Source organism: Ranitomeya imitator, chromosome 5, assembly GCF_032444005.1.
Source record: "Ranitomeya imitator isolate aRanImi1 chromosome 5, aRanImi1.pri, whole genome shotgun sequence".
Lineage (NCBI taxonomy): Eukaryota > Metazoa > Chordata > Amphibia > Anura > Dendrobatidae > Ranitomeya > Ranitomeya imitator.
In genome coordinates this window covers 244357213-244384407 of record NC_091286.1, presented here as the reverse complement: position 1 = coordinate 244384407, position 27195 = coordinate 244357213, and the positions used below count along the sequence as shown (strand labels likewise).

The following is a 27195-nucleotide window of genomic DNA, read 5'->3' as shown; positions in this document are numbered from 1 at the left end:
ACCAACTCCTCCCGGGCCACAATGGGGCAATCAAGATTGTGGTCACTTCGTCTGTCCTGATCTTTTGCAGAGTTTTCGCCAGCATGGGAATGGGAGGAAAGGCATATGCAAGGTTGAATTTCCACTGGTGTGAAAAGGCATCTATTCCCTGTGCTTTGTCTTTGTGATGAAGGGAGAAAAATGTTTCTACCTTCGCATTTTGCCTGTTGGCGAATAAATCCACCTCTGGAGTACCCCATTTTTTGGTTAGGGACTGAAACACTGCTTGGTCTAGGGACCACTCCCCCGGATGAACGTCTTTCCTGCTGAGGAAATCCGCCTGAGTGTTGTCCAATCCCCTCAGATGTATTGCTGTGACCGATAGAAGGTTCTTCTCTGCCCAGAAAAATATTCTTGCAGCCACTTCTTTGAGAGAGGCATACTTTGTCCCCCCTTGGTGTCGTAGATAGGTTACTGTGGTCATATTGTCCGAGTAAATACGAACGTGATGATTTTTGATCAGTGCAGATGATGCCTTTAGGGCCTCCTCTACAGCTTTTAATTCTCTTAGATTCGAGGAGCTGCTGCTGATGTTCGATGTCCATTTTGAATCTCCTGTATCGGACAGATTCGTTTAAGGGTTTCAAATTTATGATAATTCTGTTCTTCCCCGACGGCTTGGTTATTAGAAAAAGGCGTGAATAATGACCACGTCCTTCCTCTAACTTCGGCACCTGAGAAATCACATTTGATTGCATTAGTTTTTGTAGATCTTGTAACAAGGAGTTTTGGAGATCTGGGTTTTGAAGGGAGGTTATCTTTACGCATTGTGGGGGTGGTCTCACGAATTCTATTTTTAATCCTTCTTGAATGGTACGAAGGACCCATTGATTTGTGGAGATGTTTTGCCACTCGGTGAAGAATCGTGAGAGACGACCCCCGACCGGAGTACAGTCATTGCTTATCTGGGGTTTGCTGGGCCTGAGGGGCCAGGATATTTTTTCCCCTGCCTCCCTTAGGATAACTCCATCTTCCCGTTTTGCCTTTTCCTCTCTGTGAGGTTTGATCACGGGAGGGACGAAAAAAGCGTTTTTTGGGGGTCTTTTGCTCAGGAAGAGATTTCTTTTTATCTGCCGCCTTATCCAAAATATCGTCCAGGACTGGTCCAAATACATTATGACACTGAAAAGGTATGCTACATAATTTGGACTTGGAGACAAAATCGCCTCCCCAGGATTTTATCCAGAGTGCTCTCCTGGACGAGTTAGAGAGAACGGCAGCTTTTGCGGCTACTCGAACTGATTCAGCAGACGCATCGGCTAGGAACCCCGTAGCTTTCTGTAGTAATGGTAGGGAGTCTAAAATCTCCTCCCTTGGGGTGCCTTGAGTCAAGTGATCCTCAAGTTTGCGTAACCAGATAAATAGAGATCTGGCTACGCAAGTAGAGGCTATATTAGATTTCAGCAGATTTGTGGAGGTGTCCCAGGACTTTTTTAATAAACTCTCTATTTTACGATCCATCGGATCCTTGAGTTGCGAAGAGTCCTCAAAGGGGAGGGCAGTTTTTTTTAGTTACCCTAGACACCTGAACATCTACTTTCGGGGTCTCCCATAAGGAGTTATCCCCATCCAATGGGTACCGGTTTTTTAGTTCCGATGGTATAGTCAGACCTTTTTCAGGGAGGTCCCATTCATGCAGAATTAGATCTCGTAAATTCTTATGCACCGGGAACCCTTTTTGGTCTTTGGGTTTCAGACCCTCAAACATCTCATCATGTACTGTGAGTGTAACTTCTTCATCCTCTACCCCCATGGTGCTTCTTACTAAACCGATTAGTTCACTCATGTCCTCAGAACTAAAATAATATTTTTTGTTTTCTGATTTACAGGTGGGGGTAGAAGTAGAGCCTTCGTTTTCCCAGTTATCCTCTGAACCTGAGGACTGGATTTCTCCCGAGTCCGGGTCGGATTCTACTGGGGCTTTTTTCCTCTTTTTTGGAGGGGGTGGCTGAGGCACCGACATTTGTGAGAAGGTAGCCATAGAAGAGTGGACCTCATCTTTAATGAGAGATCTAATGCTATCCAACAGCGAGGGTTGTTCAGCGCGTAGGACCTCATCCGTACAGGATTGGCAGAGCTTTTTCCCATATGTTGATGGGAGTTTGGCTGTACACACTTTGCATTTGCGGCTTGACCTTTTAGGGTCGGAAACCTTTTCTCCCTAAGAGAGAGAGAGAGGGTTTCTAAGCCACTTAGGGGTATACATCTACATATACATATATACATGAAAGCACATATGTATATAGGGGATAGCTGGGCCCAACACCTGCTACTTACTTTGGTAGGAGGGGGAACGCTGGCATCTGCAGATGCAGAGCAAGGGGGTCTGTCACTGTCCATGTCCGTCAGCTGTTAACAGTCAGACAGCTTACCTTGCTACCCGGATCTCTTTATAAGGATCGGTGGTCCCAGCGTGCAGTGCTCCTCCCCCCACGTGTGCCCGATTGGGGTAGGTCCTGGAACGCCCCCGAAACGCTGTCTGTATGGCGTGCTTCAGCTGCTGGACGCCATTGCCGGCCGGCGTGCGCTCCATGGAACGCTCCCTGAATGAACCGGAAGTGACGCGCGTTAACCCGGAAGTCATCGGGCCTCCGGCCACAGCCCGGGACGCGCGCCACCTCCAGCGCTGCAGCCATGGGAGGAGAGAACCGGGGGGCTGCAGGAGGCCCCCGGCAAGCACGTCACCGCCCCGCATTACTCCCAAAGGGAGCGCCGGAGGGGCGGGAAGGTCCCGAGTCCCTCCGAAGAGAGGAGACGGGAGCAGCATACTAGAGGAGGGAGCCCGACCTCATGCCGCCCGGCTTTCCGGTAAGTGGAGCTCCGTCGCCGGCCACGGCAGCCCCTTCAGATCTCTTCATGCCCCATAGGGGACAGGAAAACACTGGCGGTGCAGGAAGGGGAGGGGTATTTAACCTCTTGTGTTCCTGTCCCCTATTAGGGCGGGGAAGACAACCTCCGAAGTAGCTGTCGTGGAAGGTGACTAGAGAAATCACTGTAGCGTGAACTTATGTTTAAAATCAGCCTTAGTGGTTCAATATGAATAATAATAATAATAATAATAATAATAATAATACTACCATAGTATAGCTATGGGGGTCCTGTCTGAATAAAGATAAAATCAAACCTTTATTAACTTAAAATCAAATCCTGACTTCCACAACAGCGACACACCAAAAATAAAAAACGTAACAAAGTGCTCGTGCTTAACAGTGCTCATTTACAAAAATGGTTTGGTCTCCCCAAATATCCTTCTCCCACAGCAGACTTCACCATGGACCAGAGTAGACTATATGCCTGCTAATATTCACCTGAGGGGGGGGATGGGGAGAAAAGGACATCTATTCTTCCCTGTCGTGTCCCTGTATAGCTCCCATCCTTACAAGGGCAGTCCCCGAGTATGTGCTGCTATGGGATACCCACCATCACTCAAATGATGTATAAATTCCTTACACGTTTCCTCCCCATTGAAGGGGATTCATCACAGGGGTCTACAGATAAATGTAAACAGCGGGAGTTCAACCATGTAGAGTAAGAACCCTGCAGTGGCAGGTATCCTCCTGTCTAGGTGTGACCGTTTGCATCACTGGCCCTATCTTAAGTGTGGCATATGGGGGTGGTTTCAACCTATAACCCTTAAATAGGGGCATACTCAATGGCTCCTCCCCCGGTGTCTGACCTCCTCTCCGGTCCTCATCCCCCCCCCCCCCCCCCCCCAAGTTAATCAAAGAACCTTTAGGGGCGGCATTACCGGTCTATTGCATACAGATCTCCTGGAAGCTCATTCTTTGCGGGTCACCGCTTGGAATGTATGACGGGCGGAAGTTCGGCCGCCATCTTTATGTCATATCCAGCTCCCGATACATGTGGAACGCATGTGAAGGTGGAGATATCCTGCACCATCTTTGTTACATCACATCCGGTCCCATGCCCAGCTGGCACGCATGGGGCGCATCTATATGAATCTCCATCTGCAAATTATCCTAAAATATACCAGAGTTCTCTATTTTTTCATAAAATTAAAGCATTGCATATTTCTATTTACAAATATAATCCCCATCATATTGGGTCTTTTCAATTACACTTTGTACCTCAGTCATTAATTCTTCTCAGGTAAGTATATATGTAAACATCGGGGGGTGACGCATTGACGTTTCTCTAATTACCCCACAAACACTTAGAAATTTGGGCGCAGAGGAAGTGCAAAGACTCAAAAATTGCGGTATCCCCCATTTGTGAACCAATTCCCAAAGGGTGGCTAGCGGGATACTTCATATTAACTACGAAGAATGGTTCATATACCCATACTTCTCAGTAAAACCTGTCATAATAGACGCACAACATGTTATACTGTGAACTTATTTTTACCATCATTTTTTACCTGGAAGTCAAATATCCCTATGTGTGAGTAGTGTATAATGGCCTGAAATTGTAATCTTCATATGCATAGGATAGCCTATCCTGTAAAGATACCTGAAATGACAGGTGCAGTTTAAAAAGGGAGGTTGTCTAACCCAAATGTTGCACAACTAAATAAACTTCATAGCGTTGCATATATCAGAAAAAAATAAAAATAGTGCATTCCAGCAACAGAAAAGTCACCATTCCCCAGCTTATTGTGTGAAATCAAGGCCCAAAAAACCCAAAACAATACACTAGGAGACAACAGCATAAAAATGGTGGATAGCAGGACCACATACAACGAGAGCATAATGGAAGGGAGTCTCAGCTATTAGGTGGAAATAATCTAGATAATGCAGTATTTGTGCAAAACCGGAAAAGCCACCTGGAACCTTTGTGAAACCCTACATCTAAATATGCAAGTACACACACACAGCACAACTCACTACATCATAAACATGCAGAGAAGGTGGAAATGGAAGTTTCTGGATTGCAGAAGCACTGAAATGATGATTGCAAAAGGATGTCTAACTGTATGCATGAAATTGGTATGTTGCAGCTTTGCCAATTTCAAGCCCTGACTGAGAATGTATGTTTTCTAGGAGGGATCAGCGGCTACGAAGCAGCCAGCAGTACTGTTAGTCACAATACAAGAAAAAGGTTGTGAACATACCTGAGCAATGTTCAAGGTCTAGAGCATTGGAGGATGGGCAGGACAAGACAGAACAAAAATAAAGGAAGAAAAAAAGAAAAGACAAAACAGTGACTATGAGGCCAGCCTCAAGATGCCCTGAGTCAGAATATACCCACCATTGGCGTCTGCAAAGGGTAGCAACAATTTACGTCGTGTTAAACGAGAGGGACATTTTAATAGAACTTGGGGAATGGTTTGTGGAGTATTGCAGTACATGGTGCAGTAAGGGCTGGCAGAGGGCTCTCGAGACTGGCCTTATAGGAAGGGGAAGGCAAGGCAAAACAAAAAGTCATTTTTCAAATATCTACTGGTCTATGAATCCCCCAGGCAGAAAGGGCTAAGTAAGAGGAGTTTCCCAAAGTACCAACAAGATACTTAAAGAAATATAAAAAGGGACTACTATCACAACTGTTTTGTTCAGGCTGCTATAGCAAAGAAAAACATAGGGGATAGAGAAATACCGCTCGGAAAAAGAATCATGGGAATACCTGCTTGTTTAGACCTAACATGTTGCACACCATATCCCGGGAGTAGGGCTGCTCCAGGACATATCTCAAAAGAGCAGTCTGTGGTTCAAATAAGTCCTGCAAGAAGTGTATAACACAAAGTCAGACATGATAAAACAAGTCTTGCCCCTTCAAAGCCTGCATGGGTGGCCAATGGCTGCATAATCTTGCAGACAATGTCCATTTCCCACCAAAAGTTGGGCAGTAATTGGCACATGCATGCCGGAATAGTGTGAGAGCCCAGCCTAAGGGCCATACTAGGAACATTGCTCCACACTTACAAAGGTTTTACCTTCTTTTAAAGCACCCATCTCTAGATTGGGGGTCTTATATTTGCCAGATCCAGGCAGCATTTGATCAGTGAGTGGAGAGGTAGTATGCACCTGTACAAGCGCTCTCAATTCATTCTATGGTAGTTCTGAATAGAGGCAAACAATTTTCTGCCATTATAAGAACTCCCATAGCAATGAATGAAGAGAGCCACCACAAGCGGCACCACTTTCCACTCATTCATGGCCAGTACTGGGAATCAGGAGACCCCTAATCTGGAATCTATACAGTATATAGCAAACATTTATGGCACATCTCTGGTGAGATAACTACTCTAAATTTTGCCAAGCATGAAGTTAAATGTAGGCTATTCTAAATCACTTCTATGGATAACCAAGCATACACAGGAGCATATGGCAGCGTAACCTGGTATATTTAACATTCAATTGGCAACTTTATATCCATTCGAAATTATATATATATATATATATATATATATATATATATATATATATATATATATATATATATATATATATATATATATATATATATATTTTACACATACACACAAATATATTTAGCAATAGTCCTAGAAGGATTGGCAGCTTAAAAAAAAAAAATTACACTAAAATGGGAACCAGTTATTGGGTTTTCCATATAAAAGATACTGCCACCACATCCTCCAGCCTTTTAATACATTTGTAACAGACTCCAGATATATTCCCCAGGCAGCTTAAAGGGAACCTGTCACCCCCAAAAATCGAAGATGAGCTAAGCCCATCGGCATCAGGCGCTTATCTACAACATTCTGTAATGCTGTAGATAAGCCCCCGATGTATCCTGAAAGATAAGAAAAAGAGGTTATTTTATACTCACCCAGGGGCGGTCCGGTCCGATGGGCATCGCGGTCCAGGGCCTCCGGCACAGGAGTACTTTGTCTGCTCTGTTGAGGGCAGAGCAAAGAACTGCAGTGCGCAGGTGCCGGGCCTCTCTGACCTTTCCAGTCACCTGCGCACTGTAGTACAAAGTACGCCTGCACCGGAGCCTGAAGACCAGAAGAGGACGTCATCCTATGAAGATGGGAGGCACCAGACCGGGCCGCAGCGGGAGGGACCGCCCCTGGGTGAGTATTATCTAACCTCTTTTTCCCCCCATCTTTCAGGTTACATCGGGGGCTTATCTACAGCATTACAGAATGCTGTAGATAAGCCCCTGATGCCAGTGGCCTTATGGTACCGTCACACTTAGCGACGCTGCAGCGATACCGACAACGATCCGGATCGCTGCAGCGTCGCTGTTTGGTCGCTGGAGAGCTGTCACACAGACCGCTCTCCAGCGACCAACAATGCCGGTAACCAGGGTAAACATCGGGTTACTAAGCGCAGGGCCGCGCTTAGTAACCCGATGTTTACCCTGGTTACCATCCTAAAAGTAAAAAAAACAAACACTACATACTTACCTACAGCCGTCTGTCCTCCAGCGCTGTGCTCTGCTCTCCTCCTGTACTGTGTGTGAGCACAGCGGCCGGAAAGCAGAGCGGTGACGTCACCGCTCTGCTTTCCGGCTGACCGACGCTCACAGCCAGTACAGGAGGAGAGCAGAGCACAGCGCTGGAGGACAGACGGCGGTAGGTAAGTATGTAGTGTTTGTTTTTTTTACTTTTAGGATGGTAACCAGGGTAAACATCGGGTTACTAAGCGCGGCCCTGCGCTTAGTTACCCGATGTTTACCCTGGTTACCAGTGAAGACATCGCTGAATCGGTGTCACACACGCCGATTCAGCGATGTCTACGGGGAGTCCAGCGACCAAATAAAGTTCTGGACTTTCTTCCCCGACCAGCGACAGCACAGCAGGGGCCTGATCGCTGCTGCCTGTCACACTGGACGATATCGCTAGCGAGGACGCTGCAACGTCACGGATCGATAGCGCTATCGTCTAGTGTGACGGTACCTTTAGCTCACCTTCCATTTTGGGGGTGACAGGTTCCCTTTAATATACCTTAAAGATAGATAAAAACGTAGAAGTTGTCAAGTGAGCTAATGTATTTGGAGTGGTCTGATGGGAGTCTATGGGCAGTGCTTGGCAATGTGACACAGTCCTCATACCTATGAATTACTTGATGACATCTTCTACTTCGTCCACAAAGCTGGCAAAGCCTCATGCCTGTCAATGCCGTTTGTGTACATCAATCATAGGTGGCGGAAACAGGCAGAGCACACACCAGAAATGCCACTCCGTGAATAATAGAGGGCAGTGCAGATCAACTTCAAAGCTCATTTTCTTATTTTTTCTGGGAAGGGGGGGAGGGGGGGGGTGTTATAGAGCACTGCATGGGGAATATAGTGGCCGTTTATGTAGAAGACCTGGCAACAGCCTTCCATGGATTAAGATAAACAAGATTTTAGGGATTTTTCATAATTTCTTTCTTACAATAAAAAAAAAAAAAAGACTGATTCACCTTGTCATACGGTAATAGACCTCTCAAAGGGAAGCGCAGTGTTAAAGGGTCCAACTTCCAAGAATTGCAGATGGCTCCAGAATTGTTCACCACAGGAAGAAGACTGCAGCGGCCTTGGGACATTGTGTGTGATAAAGAAACATGAAACTTTCTCAAACCTTTGGACAACATTTAGCAGTGTTTCTGACATCTGATCTTTATTCTGTGCCCCGGCTGCAGTTTTCGTTCTTTACTCACCTTCCCCGAGTCCAGGGAAGTCTCCGTAGCTGCTCCTGGCATCTGTTAATGCCTGCAGATCCGATGTCAAGTTGACAGCACTGCAGCCAATTAATGAGCTCAGCAACTGGACGGCTCCAGCCGGCGACAGGCAAAGCTGCTGAGCTCAATAATTGGCTGCAGGCAGTAACAGGCACAGGGAGGAGCGGAGGAGACTTGGCTCTGAACCTAAAGAGGTTGAGAAAAGCAGTTTGTCTTATATTTGAAAAAAAAAACAAAACAAAAAGCCTGCAGGCTGGGGACAGAGGTTCACAACACATGAAAACATCTTTAACAGTGTGTTATTATATTAAAGGAGCTGTCTGTTCACACCTTATTGATCTCCTATTGATAACTTAAAGGATAGGCTATCAGTGGGGGTCTGACAGCTCCACTAATTAGCGTTTATTTGCTCCAGCAGCCAGATGTAACACATTGAAAGAAGCTGCTTTCTGCAGCTCTGTTCCATGTGTAATTGCCACTGCCTGGGACTGTGGGACAGCTCAAATACAATACAATGCGCAATACCCACAGCAGCCACTAAAACAGGATTTTTGGTTGCTTACCGTAAAATCTGTTTCTCGGAGCCTTCATTGGGGGACACAGAAACCATGGGTGTATGCTGCTGCCACTAGGAGGCTGACACTATGCAAATAAAAAAGTTAGCTCCTCCTCTGCAGTGTACACCCTACCGACAGGAAGTAGGATATTCAGTTAGTGAGAAAGCAGTAGGAGAAGCAACGTGTAAAAGAGAAAGAATAATAATAACATAAACTTTATCCACATAGCGCCAACAAATTCCACGGCGCTCCATAGATTAACAGTTTCAAGCACTCAAAGAGTATTCAAAGAACTCAAACGTATACAGTAAACAGAGCTGTTCAACTTGGGAGGGAGCTGTGTCCCCCAATGAAGGCTCCGAGAAACAGATTTTACGGTAAGCAACCAAAAATCCTGTTTTCTCTATCGCCTTTCATTGGGGGACACAGAAACCATGGGACGTCCCAAAGCAGTCCCTGGGGTGGGAAAAACAGACTTCCATCAAGTACGAGGACTCACCACTGCCGCCTGCAGGATCCTTCTGCCCAGGCTCGAGTCCGCCGTAGTCCGGCAAAACGTGTGGATGGAAGACCAGGTTGCCGATTTGCAAAGCCGTCGGCGAAAACCCCTGTGACGTACCACACTGGAAGCGCCGACTGCCCGGGTAGAGTAAGCCTTTATCTCAGGAGGGGCACTCTGTTCTTGACCCGGTAAGCTTCCAAAATTGCCGTTCTGATCGAGCGAACAATAGTCGCCTTGGAAGCCAGCAGGTCTCTACGCACGCCATCAAGGATGACGAAAAGAGAATCCATCTTTCGGAAAGCGGCCGTGCTAGCCAGGGAGATCCTCACTGCCCTGACGGGGTCCAGCCTGTACAACGATCGCTCCAGAGGATGAGTCAGAGCTGGACAAAAGGAAGGTAGAACGATGTCCTCGCTGAGGTGGAAAGATGAAAACCACCTCGTGAAAAGAAGGAAGGCGGAGGCCTGGGACCACCTTGTCCTGGTGGAAAAACCATAAAAGGAGGTCGGCAAGAAATGGCCGCCAACTCAAACACGCGGCGGATCGAAGAGATGGACTTGAGAAAAGCCACCTTCCGAGATAGAACTGACAGAGAAAACTCCCTGAGAGGCTCAAAAGGGGGGAACCCCTGAGAATAACCAGCACAACCTTTAAATCCCATGAATCCACAGAGGCCCTGTACAGAGGGACAGCGTGGGCTACTCCTTGAAGGAAGGTCTTAACCTGTGGCTGAGAAGATAACGTCTTCTTAAAGGGAAGAAGAGCGCAGGAACCTGGCCCTTTATGGAACTGAGAGCGAAGCCCAAATCCAGTCCTGCCTGAAGGAAAACCAAATGGAAGGCAGGGAAAGGACATAGGTGAAAAGCGGTTGGACTGGCATCAACGAAAGTAAGCCTTTCAGGTACGATAGTAGATCCTGAAAGAAGACGAAGGCTTCCTAGCCTGGATTATAGCGTGACCCATCCGGGCCGAAAGACCGGACGCTCTTAGAACTGTGGAGTCCACAGCCATGCCGTTAAACTGAGCGACCGATAATTTGGGTGGCAGATCGGACCCTGAGACAGCAGATCGGGTCTGTTTGGAAGGCACCAGGGGTCCGGGACGATCAGAATGACCGACACCCATCGCACCTTGATCTTTTCGACAGCTTGGAAAGCAAGGGAAAGGAGTGGGAACCGATAGGGGAGCGCGAACTGCAACCAAGGAATGGCCAGAGTGTTAACACTACTGTGAGAGGATCGCGGGACCTTGGACCGACCCAAGGGACCTTCCTATTCAATCGGGATGCCATGAGGTCCACATCTGGAGTCCCCCAATCGAAGAGCAATCCGATAGGAAACCTCCTGAAGTACCAGTCCCCTGCCACAAGGCCCTCGCGGCCGAGGAAGTCGGCGGCCTAAATGTCCACGCTGGGGACATGCACTGCGGAGCTCACCAGGACCGTTACCTTTGTCCAAAGGAGGATCCTGGAAACTTGGCCGAGGCCAGAGACCGCCGAGTCCACCCCTGGTGGTAGATATACTACTAGGGGGACTTGTCAGGGAGTCACAAAAACACTGAACTTTAGGAAGGCAAAGTTTGACCAGCTTAGAGATGCCCTTAATCTGGTAGACTGGGACAATATCCTCAGAAATAAGAATACAGATATTAAATGGGAAATGTTTAAGAACATCCTAAATAGGCAGTGTAAGCGGTTTATACCTTGTGGGAATAAAAGGACTAGAAATAGGAAAAACCCAATGTGGCTAAACAAAGAAGTAAGACAGGCAATTAACAGTAAAAAGAAAGCATTTGCACTACTAAAGCAGGATGGCACCATTGAAGCTCTAAAAAACTATAGGGAGAAAAATACTTTATCTAAAAAACTAATTAAAGCTGCCAAAAAGGAAACAGAGAAGCACATTGCTAAGGAGAGTAAAACTAATCCCAAACTGTTCTTCAACTATATCAATAGTAAAAGAATAAAAACTGAAAATGTAGGCCCCTTAAAAAATAGTGAGGAAAGAATGGTTGTAGATGACGAGGAAAAAGCTAACATATTAAACACCTTCTTCTCCACGGTATTCACGGTGGAAAATGAAATGCTAGGTGAAATCCCAAGAAACAATGAAAACCCTATATTAAGAGTCACCAATCTAACCCAAGAAGAGGTGCGAAACCGGCTAAATAAGATTAAAATAGATAAATCTCCGGGTCCGGATGGCATACACCCACGAGTACTAAGAGAACTAAGTAATGTAATAGATAAACCATTATTTCTTATTTTTAGTGACTCTATAGCGACAGGGTCTGTTCCGCAGGACTGGCGCATAGCAAATGTGGTGCCAATATTCAAAAAGGGCTCTAAAAGTGAACCTGGAAATTATAGGCCAGTAAGTCTAACCTCTATTGTTGGTAAAATATTTGAAGGGTTTCTGAGGGATGTTATTCTGGATTATCTCAATGAGAATAACTGTTTAACTCCATATCAGCATGGGTTTATGAGAAATCGCTCCTGTCAAATCAATCTAATCAGTTTTTATGAAGAGGTAAGCTATAGACTGGACCACGGTGAGTCATTGGACGTGGTATATCTCGATTTTTCCAAAGCGTTTGATACCGTGCCGCACAAGAGGTTGGTACACAAAATGAGAATGCTTGGTCTGGGGGAAAATGTGTGTAAATGGGTTAGTAACTGGCTTAGTGATAGAAAGCAGAGGGTGGTTATAAATGGTATAGTCTCTAACTGGGTCGCTGTGACCAGTGGGGTACCGCAGGGGTCAGTATTGGGACCTGTTCTCTTCAACATATTCATTAATGATCTGGTAGAAGGTTTACACAGTAAAATATCGATATTTGCAGATGATACAAAACTATGTAAAGCAGTTAATACAAGAGAAGATAGTATTCTGCTACAGATGGATCTGGATAAGTTGGAAACTTGGGCTGAAAGGTGGCAGATGAGGTTTAACAATGATAAATGTAAGGTTATACACATGGGAAGAAGGAATCAATATAACCATTACACACTGAATGGGAAACCACTGGGTAAATCTGACAGGGAGAAGGACTTGGGGATCCTAGTTAATGATAAACTTACCTGGAGCAGCCAGTGCCAGGCAGCAGCTGCCAAGGCAAACAGGATCATGGGGTGCATTAAAAGAGGTCTGGATACACATGATGAGAGCATTATACTGCCTCTGTACAAATCCCTAGTTAGACCGCACATGGAGTACGGTGTCCAGTTTTGGGCACCGGTGCTCAGGAAGGATATAATGGAACTAGAGAGAGTACAAAGGAGGGCAACAAAATTAATAAAGGGGATGGGAGAACTACAATACCCAGATAGATTAGCGAAATTAGGATTATTTAGTCTAGAAAAAAGACGACTGAGGGGCGATCTAATAACCATGTATAAGTATATAAGGGGACAATACAAATATCTCGCTGAGGATCTGTTTATACCAAGGAAGGTGACGGGCACAAGGGGGCATTCTTTGCGTCTGGAGGAGAGAAGGTTTTTCCACCAACATAGAAGAGGATTCTTTACTGTTAGGGCAGTGAGAATCTGGAATTGCTTGCCTGAGGAGGTGGTGATGGCGAACTCAGTCGAGGGGTTCAAGAGAGGCCTGGATGTCTTCCTGGAGCAGAACAATATTGTATCATACAATTAGGTTCTGTAGAAGGACGTAGATCTGGGGATTTATTATGATGGAATATAGGCTGAACTGGATGGACAAATGTCTTTTTTCGGCCTTACTAACTATGTTACTATGTTACTATATGCCACTGCTGTGTCATTGTCTGTCTAGGCTGCTGAGAATCCTTACCCAGTGAAGGAAAGACAGAAAGATGATCCGGAACTCGAGGACATTGATCGGCAAGGAGGACTCCTGCACCAACCAACAACCCTGAAAAGAACAGGTGACAAAGCCCCGCGCCTCCGCCGAGCGGGCTGACGTCCGTCGTCACCACCTGCCAGGGAACTGAAAGGAAAGATATGCTGTGAAGGATCTACTCTGGGATAAGAGAAGTGACCTCGGCCACCAGTCGGGGAACCGTTTGACCCGGGGGAAAGCCGGATCGGACGATGCAGGGAGAAGACAGACCTGTCCCCCTGTGATAGAATAGCCTGCTGAAGAAGTCTTGAATGAAACGGGCGAAGGGAAAATTGCTCCCGATGTTGCAACCAACCTCCTTAGGACCTTTAAGGCCCATCGGAAAGGAGGGGAGCCGAAAACCCTGGAGCAAGCAAACTTCCTGACAAAGGAGGGATATCCTGTCTTCGGGAAGGAAGACTCTGGTCCGACAAGTGTCGAAGAACATGCCCGGAGATACGAGGCGCTGAACAAGACGGAACTTCTTCCTGTTGACGAGCCACCCGCAACGGCTAGAGTGTCGGGAAGATGGATAGACTTTCGGGAGCCTGAAACCGAAATTCCTGAGCCTCCATGGAAGCGATTACTGAACGAGGGAATATCATCCTGAAGTGTCTCCGATGAAATCTCCTGTTCAGCAAATTGAGATCCGGACTGGGACGAACCTTGTCGTCCTCTGATTCGAAGAGAAGCCTGTGAACCGTTGAACTGTTCCTGTTCTGGGACGGGAACGATTACCCCGGATCTAAGGAGGGAAACAATGGCTGTAAAGAAACCCGGGACTAGAGCGGGGTCTCTTGGAGGTTGGCCCATGCGTCCTCTACTGAGGAGACCCAGACGTCCCTGAGGAACAGGAGAAACGGGCTAGAGTCTAGTCGTGGGTCATGCCTAGGTGGAACTTCCAGTCCTGGACCTGGAGAATCCACCTTAGGAGTAGCGGGGACGCCAGGAAGGAGTGAGTCGAAGAATACCTTCTTTTCTTAACGTGCCTGTGGCCTCTGTTGCGAAAAGGAATCTGATGCCGCGAAACGACGCAAAAAAGGCCGAAAAGGACCGAAGTTGCCGCCTAAGAGAACTGGTGCCGCCAGTGGCGTCCTTAATAATTTGGTCCAGCTTGGAACCGAAAGGACGTGATCCTTGAAAAAGCCAGGCTCGTAAGGGACTTCTTTGATGACTCTTGAGCCAAACAGAACGACGGCTGGCAACAACATTACCGGGTGTCTGAGCGGCAGAAGACGCGACGTCCAGAGAACACATTACTCCCCGGCATGAGTAATCTGGGTGGTAACTTCCGCCAGCCAGTCTGGTGGAGCTCCAGCTAGAATGCCCCAACGGAGTTGTTTTAGCCCCTTCGGATACCGACTTCGAAACCCAAGTGCAAGCGGGCATAGGGATGATGCGGCAGGTTCGAGAGCCGAATTCACAAAGGATTCCATGATCCTATCGATGGAACCTGTCAGAGTCGCCCCACCGGACAGCGTGAGGACTGTGTTGGTGGAAAGTCTATTGGCGATGAGATTCGGAGGAAAGAGATATGAGACTCCAAGACGCTTTCCTCTTTGAGAACGTCTGGTCGAATTCGCTCTTTCTCTGGCCAGAAGCTCCTCGATTCAGGATGAGGAGCGAATCCCTTGGGAGGTAGTTTAGACCGTCTAAACGAAACCGCCTGATCTGCGGGTTTCGTAGAGGAATCTTTGTAGCCACAAGTCAGATTGGACGCTCCAATGAGGCTTTGAACCATATCCCTCATGATAAGATATGGTTCGACTCCGGCCCCAAATTATCCTCCGAAGGCACATCAGAGAAAGCCTCGCCTGACTCCGGGGGGGGACCACAGAGAAAGACCGTGGGGCGAGATGGACCGAGAAGATAACTCAGACTGGCGTTCCCGACTGAATCTTTCGCAGCCTGTATTGGAAAACTCGGACAGGGCTTCCTGCGACCCGCTGGCTACTACGGAAGGCTGCAGGGGCAACCGATCGAGCACGGACACAAGGGTCTGGGACACCCGTGTGAGATCCGCTACTGATAGAGACAGAGGGGAGGCCCAACCTGGGGTGGGGACTTCGCTCTGAGGCGGAGCAGCGGGAACAAAATGTGGGTTGCTGCAGGCCTGCCTGAAGGGAGCTTGTGGTTACAAGGCGAACCCTGAAAGTGTTTCACTAAGACACAGGAAAAGGTAGGAGGCCGGGAGCGACCTCCCTTAAAATTAGACCGAACGGGCCCCTAAGAGAAATGTCAGAAGATTAGGGGTTTGAGTCAAACTGCGGTGCAGAGGTACTCACGGCAGGCGCTGCGGTGTCCAGATGGAAAGCTGCACGGCTTGGAAGATGCTCCTCAGGAACAATAGCCCCTAGGAGAACAGGTAGACACATCTGGGGCACTCTTGTCCGGAACTTACTGCAGGCCTGAAGAACAGCAGTGGAACAGAAAGATGGAGCTGCTGCCCTGCAGCCTCTAGTGTGATCCGCGCAGATGATGTGCTGTGCCCCCAGGAGAAAATGCGGGCACGTTGGAATCTCGTGCCCTGGCTCAGCAGCGACGTGGGAGAAGGGGCGGAGACAGCCCACATGGCGCCGGTGGGCGGAGTTTGCAGGGCACAGTTTGTCGGGCGGGAGAAAGCCCGCCCGAAGAAAGCGGAAGTGAAGGAGCGCGGTACCGGAAGTAGGCCCCGGCGGGAGCCGGGACCTAAATTAGAGGCCGGTGCCGCTGGAAAAGAGACCGCGGCCCCGGAACAGTGCGCCGCAGAGCAGCGCGGCAGCCTGCCAGAGCCGCAGGGAGAACGGGACGTGGCGCCGAAGTAGGCCCCGGCAGGAGCCGGGACCTAAATTAGAGGCCGGTGCCGCTGGAAAGGGGATCGCGGCGCCGAAGCCCGCAGGGCGGCCGCAGGGGGGAGCGGTGCCGGCGTCGCCAGAAAAGTGACATTGCGGCCGCTGCGCAGTGCAGCCGCAGAGAGGGCACTGCGGCCCCGATGAAGGGAATAGCCCGTAGTGCAGAGCCACTGCTCGTCTTGGTGCCCCTAGGATCACTTTTAAAATAAAATCAGCGCCGCCATAGAAGATAGTGCAGCGTATTTAGGGCCAACTACTCCCCCACACCGTGAGAGAGTAAGGGGAAGATCTGGAAATTTAGGGGAAATACTCACCTAAACATCCCACGCAGTTACTAACCTGAAGGTATCAGACGTCCACGGAGCTGTGATGGACGTCCTCGTCTCCTCCAACCGACAGGCTCTGGTGGGCGAGTGGGTGGGGGACGGAGCCAGGACCGGACTTCTGAGCACGCTGGTGTGCTAGGATCTTGGTCCTGGAGAGGGATCTATGAGGATACGGGGTGGCAGTACACGCCGTACTCATAGTCCGCATAGTGGGACTACAGGTGTGACTGTTCACCCTGTATCCCTCCGGAAAAATCTGAAAAGAAACGACGCACATTGAGGTAGATAAGGGTCTAATGAAAGACCCGTGTCCACCTCCTACTGACACTAAGCTAAACTGGATATCCTACTTCCTGTCGGTAGGGTGTACACTGCAGAGGAGGAGCTAACTTTTTTATTTGCATAGTGTCAGCCTCCTAGTGGCAGCAGCATACACCCATGGTTTCCGTGTCCCCCAATGAAAGGCGATAGAGAAACATTGATGGTGCTGTGGTCTGCAGCATATGGTTACATACAGTCACACCTAATAATCTTTATAATAATAATCTTTATTTTTATATAGCGCTAACATTCCGCAGCGCTTTACAGTTAGCACACTTTAAGATGATCAGAGGTACTGTATATATATAAAAAAAAAAAAAGGGGGGACGTTTAAGGCTGTGTGTCCTCAGGGCGAATTGGCAAAGCTTTGGACGCAGCAGATAACCAGCTCCGCCCAAAGCGCTGCCCGCTTTTGTACACGCGGTGATTCCGCATGTGTTCATTGAATCATACGGAATCACCGCATCCTATACATAGACTTATTTATCTTGCGGAGAGGGAGCGTTTCCGCGGCACGAGAGGGTACAGTAGTGACACATTCCCACACTGTGCTCCCGGTCTCTAGGGGGGAGAGCGGAGTGACCCATTACACTCCGTCGCCCAGAATCACAAGCTGTATCTGAAAAAGAGATGAATAATAAAACACAACAAAACCTAAGGTAGATACGTGGCCGAGAGCAGCCTGTGTCCACCTCCTACTGACACTCCGCTAAAACGGATTAGCTTTCTGCCAGTTGGTGGGTACATACTGCTGGGGAGGAGCAAACCCTTTTTTTTTTTGCATAGTGTCAACCTCCTAGTGGCAGCAGCAGCATACACCCATGGTTTCCTGTGTCCCCCAATGAAGCGAAATAGACATGATGCAGTCTATAAAGACGAGCCGCATGTCTGGTTACGCAGGTCTGCCACCTGCATGTTTGTATGCATAGTGGAGACAGGATTTCATAAAATCCCCTCCACTATGCTGTAACATCTGGACGCTGCGGATTGGACGCTGTGGCTGTACGCAGCATCCAATCCGCAGCAAAAACTCAAGCAATACGCCCCGTGGAAACATACCCCAACTCTTTTAAAAGACATGCATGTTTGGCAGATCTTTAAAGGGAATGAAATAAGTGGCTACCAGACGCATCAGAAGCCTCAGGAACAGATATATTAAAATTCAAATTGTACCAACTATGGTTAGCTTTAATCTTACCGCAGATGGAGTTAATCCTTGCTGTGGGTCTAAAACTGTCAACAAAGTCTGATACCAAGTTCCCCAACAGCTGAAAGAAAGGGGAAGAAGGTGGTTTAGAAATGTACCGTATTTTTCGGACTATAAGACACACTTTTTCCCCAAAAAAATTGTGAGGAAAATGGGGGGGTGCGTCTTATATTTGGAATGCAGGCTTACCGGTTGGTTGTGGCAGTAGTGTGGCGGTGGCAGAGGTGCGGGGATGATGAGGCGCGGGGATGATGAGGCGCGGTGAGCGGTATGGCGTGAGCAGAGTCCCTTCCACAGGTGAGGTGACGCCGCGGCCCGGTATTCTAGGCGAGTAGCAGAGCTGGGTGAATCACGGCTGTGGCGGCGGCCATCTTCCTGAGGCCGCACGTGCGCAGATTGAGTTCTCTGCTTCCCGGGTCTTCAGGAAAATGGCCGTGGGAGGCCGTGCGTGCGCAAACTGAGATCGCGGCGGCCATTTTGCTGAAGCAGAGTTCGCAGATTGAGATCTCTGCTTCAGGAAAATGGCCGTGGGAGGCCGCGCGTGCGCAGACTGAGATCGCGGCGGCCATTTTGCTGAAGCCAAGTTCGCAGATTGAGATCTCGGCCTCAGGAAAATGGCCACCGCAATCTCCATCTAAGCATGCGCTACTTCCCATGGCCATTTTCCTGAAGCCCCGGGAAGCAGAGCACATAATCTGCGCATGTGCGGCCTCAGGAAGATGGTCGCCGCCACCGAGAAACCAGTGATTAACCCGGCTCTGCTGCCGCGGCGTCACCTCACCTGATGCCGCGACAATTTTCACCCCAACTTGGGGTGCGTCTTATGGTCCGGTGCGTCTCATAGTCCGAAAAATATGGTAAATGTTATGATAACCATATTATTAAAATCACATTACAGGTTCTCAGCATCACATCTGGACCATATCCCCAGCAGGTACTCAGTCATTGACTCATTGTCAATGGAAGCAAAACACAAATATACTTTTTAATACAATTACTATATTTTTTGGACTATAATACGCACCCCAAGTTTTCGAAAATAATTTTGGAAAAGGAAAAAAAAACAAACAAAAAAAATTTATAAAAAAAAATTAGAGAGTTTTACAAGATGGGGGTACGTCTTCTAGTCCGAATTTAGGGTATCTTACTTGGGGCTGGCACTGGTGGAGCGGGGGTTACAGAGGGCATGGTCTCTTCCTCAGGAAGCCAGCAGAAGTGGGGCAATGCTGTGGGCCCTGGGTGGGAGGATGGGCTATCCGAGCCGCGCGATGCTGCGGCCCGATGTTAGCAATAAGCAGAGTGCATCTGGCAGCCATTTTGCTGAAGCCGTGGGCCCCAGGAGGCATCGGTGTGCAGATTGGAATCTCAGCCCAGCCAGAAATCCACGCGTGGCCTCTGGCAGCCATTTCGCTGAAGAGTCAGGAAAATGGCTACTGGAGGCAGCGCGTGCGCAGATTGAGATCGCAGCTAGGCCGAGATCCCAATCTGTGCATGCACCGCCTCAGGAGGCCCATGGCTTCACGACAATGGCTGCTGGGAAACCAATCATGTGTTCTGCTCACTGCACACAACAGGCCGCAGCATCACCACACTTCTGCCCCCGCTGGCTCCCTGAGGAAAGGACCCTGCTCCACGACCACCACAACCCACCTCCGGCAAGACTGCATTCAGACTATAAGACGCATCCCCTACTACCATTTGCCCTCCCAAATTCCTTGTTGAAAAAGTGAGTCTTATACTCCAAAAAACTACGGTTATGGATCCTTATGTACACTGGTGACGCGAGTACCAAAAGAACTCTTGGTATCATTTTTTTGCTAATAAAATCTATGGTCCCAATTCATCAAGACTAGCGTTGTTCATGACAGTATTGATGAGGGGGCCTGGGGAAGTTAGAGGTGTCTGATCCATTAAGATGCACTCGCCTCTTAAAGAATCAGGCATGTCTCAAAAGCACCATGAACCTTGCCACAAATCTTACTCCAGAGACTGGAGCAAGAGCTGTACCATAAGGTATGCCAGTTTGCCATGAATTAGACAAACATACGTCATCACGCCCCACTCCAGTTCAAACTAAGAAGGAAACAGCCGCACTCAAACACTGATATAATTTGCAAAAGGTATTTCTTGTTTATTACATGTGCAGATGGTACCACAGGAAGCACAATACACGCCACTTTTACGCTGATACAGAAGCCCCTATGGGAACTCTATACTTAATGTGCCCATATAAGTCGTTCTAATGACTCAGTGATGTTTGACAAAGACCCTGGAGAGGTCGTAACATTACCTTTCCATCACTATTTCACCTTGCTGTGGTGTTTTTTTCTGCACATGTAATAAACAAGAAATAACTTTTGCAAACTACATCAGGAATATAATATATAAGGAATGTAATCATTGATGCAATTGTGTCATGTGGTTCACAGGGATGTCGCATGTGCTCATGCACATTATGCAGTTTTGTTTTCTATGATTTTGACCATTTAAATGAGTATAAAATTAAACCGTTTATTGATAATGAATTGCACCACATAGTATGCACTGCAGGTAAATTAAGAACCTAGTATAATAAACATTACAATGACCACATTTGGATCCTTCAGCCTGCAGACCCCGCTGCCTCCTCACCACTACCAGAGCTACTGCAACCCCCCAAACTACTGTCTCCTTCCCCACCATCCTGTAGAATGTAAGTCCGCAAGGGCTGGGCCGTCTCCCTTCTGTATCAGTCTGTAATTGTTAGTTTGTTTACTGCAATTGGCATGTAACCACTTCTCATGTACAGCACCATGGAATCAATGGTGCTATATAAATAATAATCTTAATACAAATCAGTAGAAACGCTTCTGCTATTGCAAAGCATTTTATTGTTGAGCAAAATTGTGACATGTCTTCCTTACAAGATTTAGGTATAGAAAAGAAAAAAAAAAAATTTCCACATACAAGAGGTGGAGCTATTATTAACAAAAGAAGCATATTGGATATTTAATCTGGATTCAAGAAGCCCTAAAAGGTTTTAATTTAAAGAGACCATGTATCACTACTGACTTATCATACATCTGTTGAATAAGGAATGTATTCATTAATGTAATTGTGTCATGTTCCAACTGGTTTTCATTGGCACTTTTTTAGTATTTTAGGAAATCCTTTTGATTGTGTAGCCAAGCTGTGATAAAGAAAGCAATTGAGCGTTCAAAACGCATCTTGTTCCCTTGCCCTGTCTATGCAACCACTGTAATTTTTGTAAATTTTTAATGGACCTAAAATAAAGAAAGAAATATCTTACAAAATGCTGGAACAACCTTTTTTTTTCCTAAACTATATCCGTGTTTGAGTGCGGCTGCTTCCTTCTTAGTTTGATTTTGGGTTAACCCAAGTTCAGCCAGCACCTCGTATTGAGCAGAGTGCGCCTCATTTTCTTCTCCATTCCAGTTCCACTCATCTTGGCAGAGCTGGACGAAACAGTTGTGAAAACATTAAAGTACCATATTTTCCAGCGTACAAGACAACCCTTTAACCCCTGAAAATCTTAAAAGTTGGGGGTCGTCTTATAGGGCAGGTGTGGACCAATGTGCATATGGTGGTGGGAGTGGTCCTGATGACGAAGAGAGGGAGCGTCTGACAGGGAAGGTGTAAGGCTACGTTCACATTAGCGTTGTGCGCCGCTGCGTCGGCGACGCAACGCACGCAATAACGCAGCAAAACGCACGCAAAAACGCTGCGTTTTGCGACGCATGCGTCGGTTTTTGCCGAAATTTGGACGCAAGAAAAATGCAACTTGTTGCGTTTTCTTGGTCCGACGCTTGCGTCGCACAGCGCAACAAACAAAAACGCATGCGTCCCCCATGTTAAGTATAGGGGCGCATGACGCATGCGTCGCCGCTGCGTCGCCGACGCAAACCCGACGCACATTAGCTTAACGCTAATGTGAACGTAGCCTAAGTGGAGTATCCCTCTATTACCTCATTGTGGCAGCGATGCTCTCTGCGGGTCTCTGTGCTGGGGGGCGGGGGAGGCGGCTCCTCTTTGCGCAGCGTGGGGGTTCTGTGCTGGGGGGCGGCAGCTCCTCTTTGTGCAGCATGGGGGCTCTGTGCTGGGGGGGCGGTGGCTCTTTGTGCAGTGTCGGGGCTCCGCCGGCATTTCCTCAAAGCCCGGAGGCCCCAGCAGCTCCATTGCTGCGATGCGGTGTCTACCGGGAAAATGGTGCATGCTCAGATTCAGATCTTGTCCCAAGATCTCGGAAGACTAGATCTGAAACTGAGCATGCGCCGCCGCCAGCTGCCATTTTCCCCAGAGGCCACCGCATCGCAGGAATGGAGCTGCCGGGGCCTCCAGGCTTTGAGGAAATGCCGGCGGAGCCCCGACACTGCACCCCCAGCACAGAGCCCCCACACTGGTGAAAGAGGAGCCGAAGTCGCCCCCCAGCACAGAGACCCGCAGAGAGCATCGCTGCCACAATGAGGCAATAGGAGGATACTCCACTTACACCTTCCCTGTCAGAGGCCCCCCCCCTTCGTCATCGGGACTACTCCCCTCCACCATATGCAGATTGGTCCACACTCACCCTGTAAGATGACACATGGCGTATAAGAAGACCCGACGTTTAAGAAGATTTTATATTTTAACTGGAAAAGTTGGAGGGTCATCTTATTCGCCGGATAATACAGTATCTATTTCTGCACAAACTAGTGTTGCGTGAAAATTGTGGGACGGTTCAAAATGTTTTACTCAAGAACTCCGGTGAAAACACTGATGGAACAGGGCTATAAGGCTCATCATTAAGTGTGCCAAAAAACAAAAACAAAAGAAACCCTGTTGTCTTATGCCACGAAATAAAACAATTATAATTTGGCTTAAGAGTAGGATATTACTTCCAAATAAAAAGTACACACACTTTCCTGCCAAAATGGTTCCTTCCCTAAAATTGCTTTACAATAAATCCTTACCCAATGTGGAAGTTTTCCTTCAGGATAAAGTTTACGGATTTCGGTTACTGAAAAGTAAGCTGGTAGAAGGCACGCATTTCTGTCCAATATGTAGGCTACAACCTGTAACAGAAAGCATCATTTTGTCTCAGATCTCCACATCATTTGATGAATTCTAGAATCATGAGTTAGCAGCTTTATTTTCCTATGCCCCTTCTAAAAAATAAAAATTTATACTTGCTGAAAAACTACATGGAAGAAATATTGTGCTTGATCACACTAAAACCATAGGATTCATACGCATAAAACATCACTCTTAGGTGGAAGTATGTATGAGAAGTTATGGTCATGATGACCAGTGTCCAATTACGTGGGTAGAGGTGTTACAAGAAGGCATGATTGGCTAAGCTCATATTAATATCAAAATATACCACTGGAGTTTTTTTTTTTTTTTTTCTTCTATGATAAGCAATGAAAAAAAAAAAAAAAATGTACACATTCACGAAGATTACCTCTCTTGCTGCTAGAAGCTGCTGTACAACGGCAGAGCTCACAGTGTTCGGAATAGTATGAATTTTCTCCACTATTACTTTTAAGAGATCTCGAACTCCCTGACAACAAAAAAAAAAATTTTAACTCTCAGTAACACAGACATCGATGCACTAAACAGTGTGGAAAGGATTATTACAATTTAACCTATTTGTGACAAAGTCAATTTTGGATACTGTATACCGAGCCTCATTTTCCAAATCTGGAAAACAGGATTTTTGGTTGCTTACCGTAAAATCTGTTTCTTGAAGCCTCCATTGGGGGACACAGGAACCATGGGTGTATGCTGCTGCCACTAGGAGGCTGACACTATGCAAATAAAAAAGTTAGCTCCTCCTCTGCAGTGTACACCCCACCGACTGGCATTATACTCTTCAGTTAGTGAGAAAGCAGTAGGAGATAACGAACAAGGTTAAAACCATAACCACAAACTTGAGAACTGTAAACGTGAGAACAGTCAGAGAACATATAACAAAAACATTGGGAGGGAGCGGTGTCCCCCAATGGAGGCTTCAAGAAACAGATTTTACGGTAAGCAACCAAAAATCCTGTTTTCTTTATCGCCTCTCATTGGGGGACACAGGAACCATGGGACGTCCCAAAGCAGTCCCACGGGCGGGAAAAACAGACTTCCATCAGGTCAGAGGACTCCCCATTGCCGCCTGCAAGATCCTTCTGCCTAGGCTGGAGCCGAAGCCGAAGCGTAGGTATGTACCTTGTAAAATTTGGCGAACGTGTGGATGGAAGACCAAGTTGCCGCTTTGCAAAGCTGTAGGGCAGAAGCCCTGTGGTGCACCGTCCGGGAGGTACCGACTGCCCGGGTAGAGTGAGCCTTAATCCCAGGAGGGGACACTCTGTTCTTGACCCGGCAAGCCTCCAAAATTGCCATTCTGATCCAGCGAGCAATAATCGCCTTGGAAGCCGGCTGGCATCTGCGCGTGCCATCAGGAATGACGAAAAAAAAGAATCCGTCTTCCGGAAAGAGGACGTTCTATCCAGGTAGATCCTCACTGCCCTGACGAGGTCCAGTTGTTCAACGATCGCTCCAGAGGATGAGTCGGAGCTGGACAAAAGGAAGGTAGAACGATGTCCTCGTTGAGGTGGAAGGTGGAAACCACCTTAGGAAGGAAAGAAGGTGGAGGCCGGAAGACCACCTTGTCCTGGTGACTGACCAAGAACGGCGGTCGGCAAGATCTGATGGAAGACCTCCGGATGCAAGGACCATTCCCCTGCCGCGAGGCCCTCGCGGCTGAGGAAGTCGGCGGCCCAGATGTCCACGCCGGGGATATGCACCGCGGATATCACCGGAACCGTTGCCTCTGCCCAAAGGAGGATCCTGGATACCTCAGCAAGAGCCCAGGAGCTCCGGGTCCCCCCCTGATGGTTGACATATGCCACAGCCGTGGCGTTGTCCGTCTGGATCCGGACTGGTAGGCCCAAGAGAATCCTTTCACAGTGGGGGAAGGAAAGAAAGATGGCCCGAATTTCGAGGACATTGATTGGCAGAGATGACTCCTGCAGCGACCAACGGCCCTGAACCGTCAGGTGGCGAAAAACCGCACCCCAGCCGAGCAGGCTGGCGTCCGTCGTCACCACCTGCCAGAGAACTGGAAGGAAGGACCTGCCCTGGGAGATGAGAGGTGATGACAGCCACCAGTTGAGAGACCGTTTGACCCGAGAAGAGAGAGTCGGATCGGCCGATCCAGGGAGAAGAAGAAGACCTGTCCCACTGAGACAGAATGGCTTGCTGAAGGGGTCGCGTATGAAATTGGGCGAAGGGAATCGCTTCCAATGTAGCTACCATCCTCCCCAGAACCTTCATGGCCGATCGGAGGGAGGGAGGCCGAGGACCCTGGAGCAACCCTACGTCCCGACAAAGAGAGGATCTCTTGTCTTTGCGAAGGAAGACTCTGGTCTGACGAGTGTCGAAGAGCATTCCCAGAAAGATGATGCGCTGAGAAGGAATAGGGCAGTACTTCTTCCGGTTGACCAGCCTCCCGAAACGGGCTAAGGAGTCGAGAACAATGGAAGGCTTTCGTGAGCCTGAGAAAAGGACGGAGCCTGATGAGGATGTCGTCGAGGTATGGAAACAGGACCAGGCCTCTGACTCTCAAGATGGCCATCAGCGCCGCCATGATCTTCGTGAACACCCTTGGAGCGGTTGCAAGACCGAACGGCAGGGCGACGAACTGAAAATGTTCTTGTTGCACTGCAAAGCGCAGGAATCGGTGCTGTCCGGGAAATATCGGGACATGGAGGTAGGCGTCCTGGATGTCTATTGAGCACAGAAATTACTGGGCCTCCATGGAAGCAATTACTGAACGAAAGGATTCCATCCTGAAGTGTCTCAGACGAACTCTCCTGTTCAGCAATTTGAGGTCCAGAGTGGGGCGAACCTTGCCGTCCTTTTTCAGTACCACAAAAAGGGTTCGAGTAGAAACCCGTGAACCGTTCTTTTTCTGGGACGGGAACGATTACCCCGGCTTTGAGAAGAGAAGAAGCCCGGAACTAGAGTGGGATCTCTTGGAGGACGGGAATCGAAGAAACGATCCCGGGGTCGTGAAACGAACTCTATCTCGTATCCCGAGGATACAACTTCCCTGACCCATGCGTCCTCTACTGTGGAAAACCAGACTTCCCTGAAAAAGAGAAGACGGCCGCCCAACCTGGGAGTTGGGCTGGAGTCTTGCCGAGAGTCATGCCGAGGTGGATCTGGGCCGTGTGGCGAGATGGAGCGAGAAGAGGACTCAGACCGACGTTCTTGTCTGGACCTTTTGCGGCTTATCAAGGAGGGCTCGGACGGCGGCTCCTGCGACCCGCTGACTACTGCGGGGGGCTGCATGGGTAATCGATCCGGCACGGACACCAGGGTTTGAGACACCCGTGTTAAATCGGCCACCGATTGTGACAGAGGAAGCCCAGCCTGGGATGGGGGTATCACTCTGGGGCGGATCGACTGGGGGATCCTGGGCGGTGGGAACAATCGGGTTGCTGCAGGACTGACACAGCGGAGTGTTAGTCTGCAGTGCAGAGCTACTTACAGCAGACGAAATCCGGAGGAAGCTGTCCGGCTAGATGGTATGGACCTCCGGCGAGAAATAGACACATAGGCAGGAGGGAGGTAAGGCCTGCTGCCGTAATCTTGATCGATCTGCGCTGCTTAAAATTAACTTTCATTACTGGGGTTCGAACTCACAGCTCTCCGTTTGCAAGCCTGCACACCTTACCACTGTACTATATCACACTGTTATTGTGGAGGAGGGAACTCGTGGTTCAGGAGTCCTAAGATGGCGCCGGTGGGAGGAGAAAAGGCGGTTCTCAGTGAAATTGTCGGGCAGGAGAAAAGCCCGCCCGACGAACAAGGAAAGGGGGCGGAGTCCGGCACCGGAAGTAGGCCCAGGCAGAAGCCGGAGCCTAAATTAGCGGTCAGTGACCGGCATGGAAGGGCCGCAGCGGTGAACAGTGCGCCGCAGGACCGGACTTCTGAGCA

General features: G+C 48.4%; 1 protein-coding gene across 2 annotated transcripts in view; it reads right to left on the bottom strand.

Annotated features, from left to right (window-relative positions):
- The window catches only part of MED23 (mediator complex subunit 23), a 211329-nt gene that overhangs the window by 165906 nt on the left and 18228 nt on the right, over positions 1-27195 (bottom strand). The window contains exons 6-11 of one of the 2 annotated variants that reach the window (XM_069726014.1): positions 23669-23767; positions 23178-23279; positions 18220-18289; positions 8370-8482; positions 5620-5715; positions 5111-5128 (exon numbers count right to left, since the gene is read on the bottom strand). In XM_069726014.1, the coding sequence (XP_069582115.1) occupies positions 5111-5128; positions 5620-5715; positions 8370-8482; positions 18220-18289; positions 23178-23279; positions 23669-23767 (498 nt within the window). The remainder of the gene's footprint in view (positions 1-5110; positions 5129-5619; positions 5716-8369; positions 8483-18219; positions 18290-23177; positions 23280-23668; positions 23768-27195) is intronic. The other variant, XM_069726015.1, reaches the window with a different exon arrangement.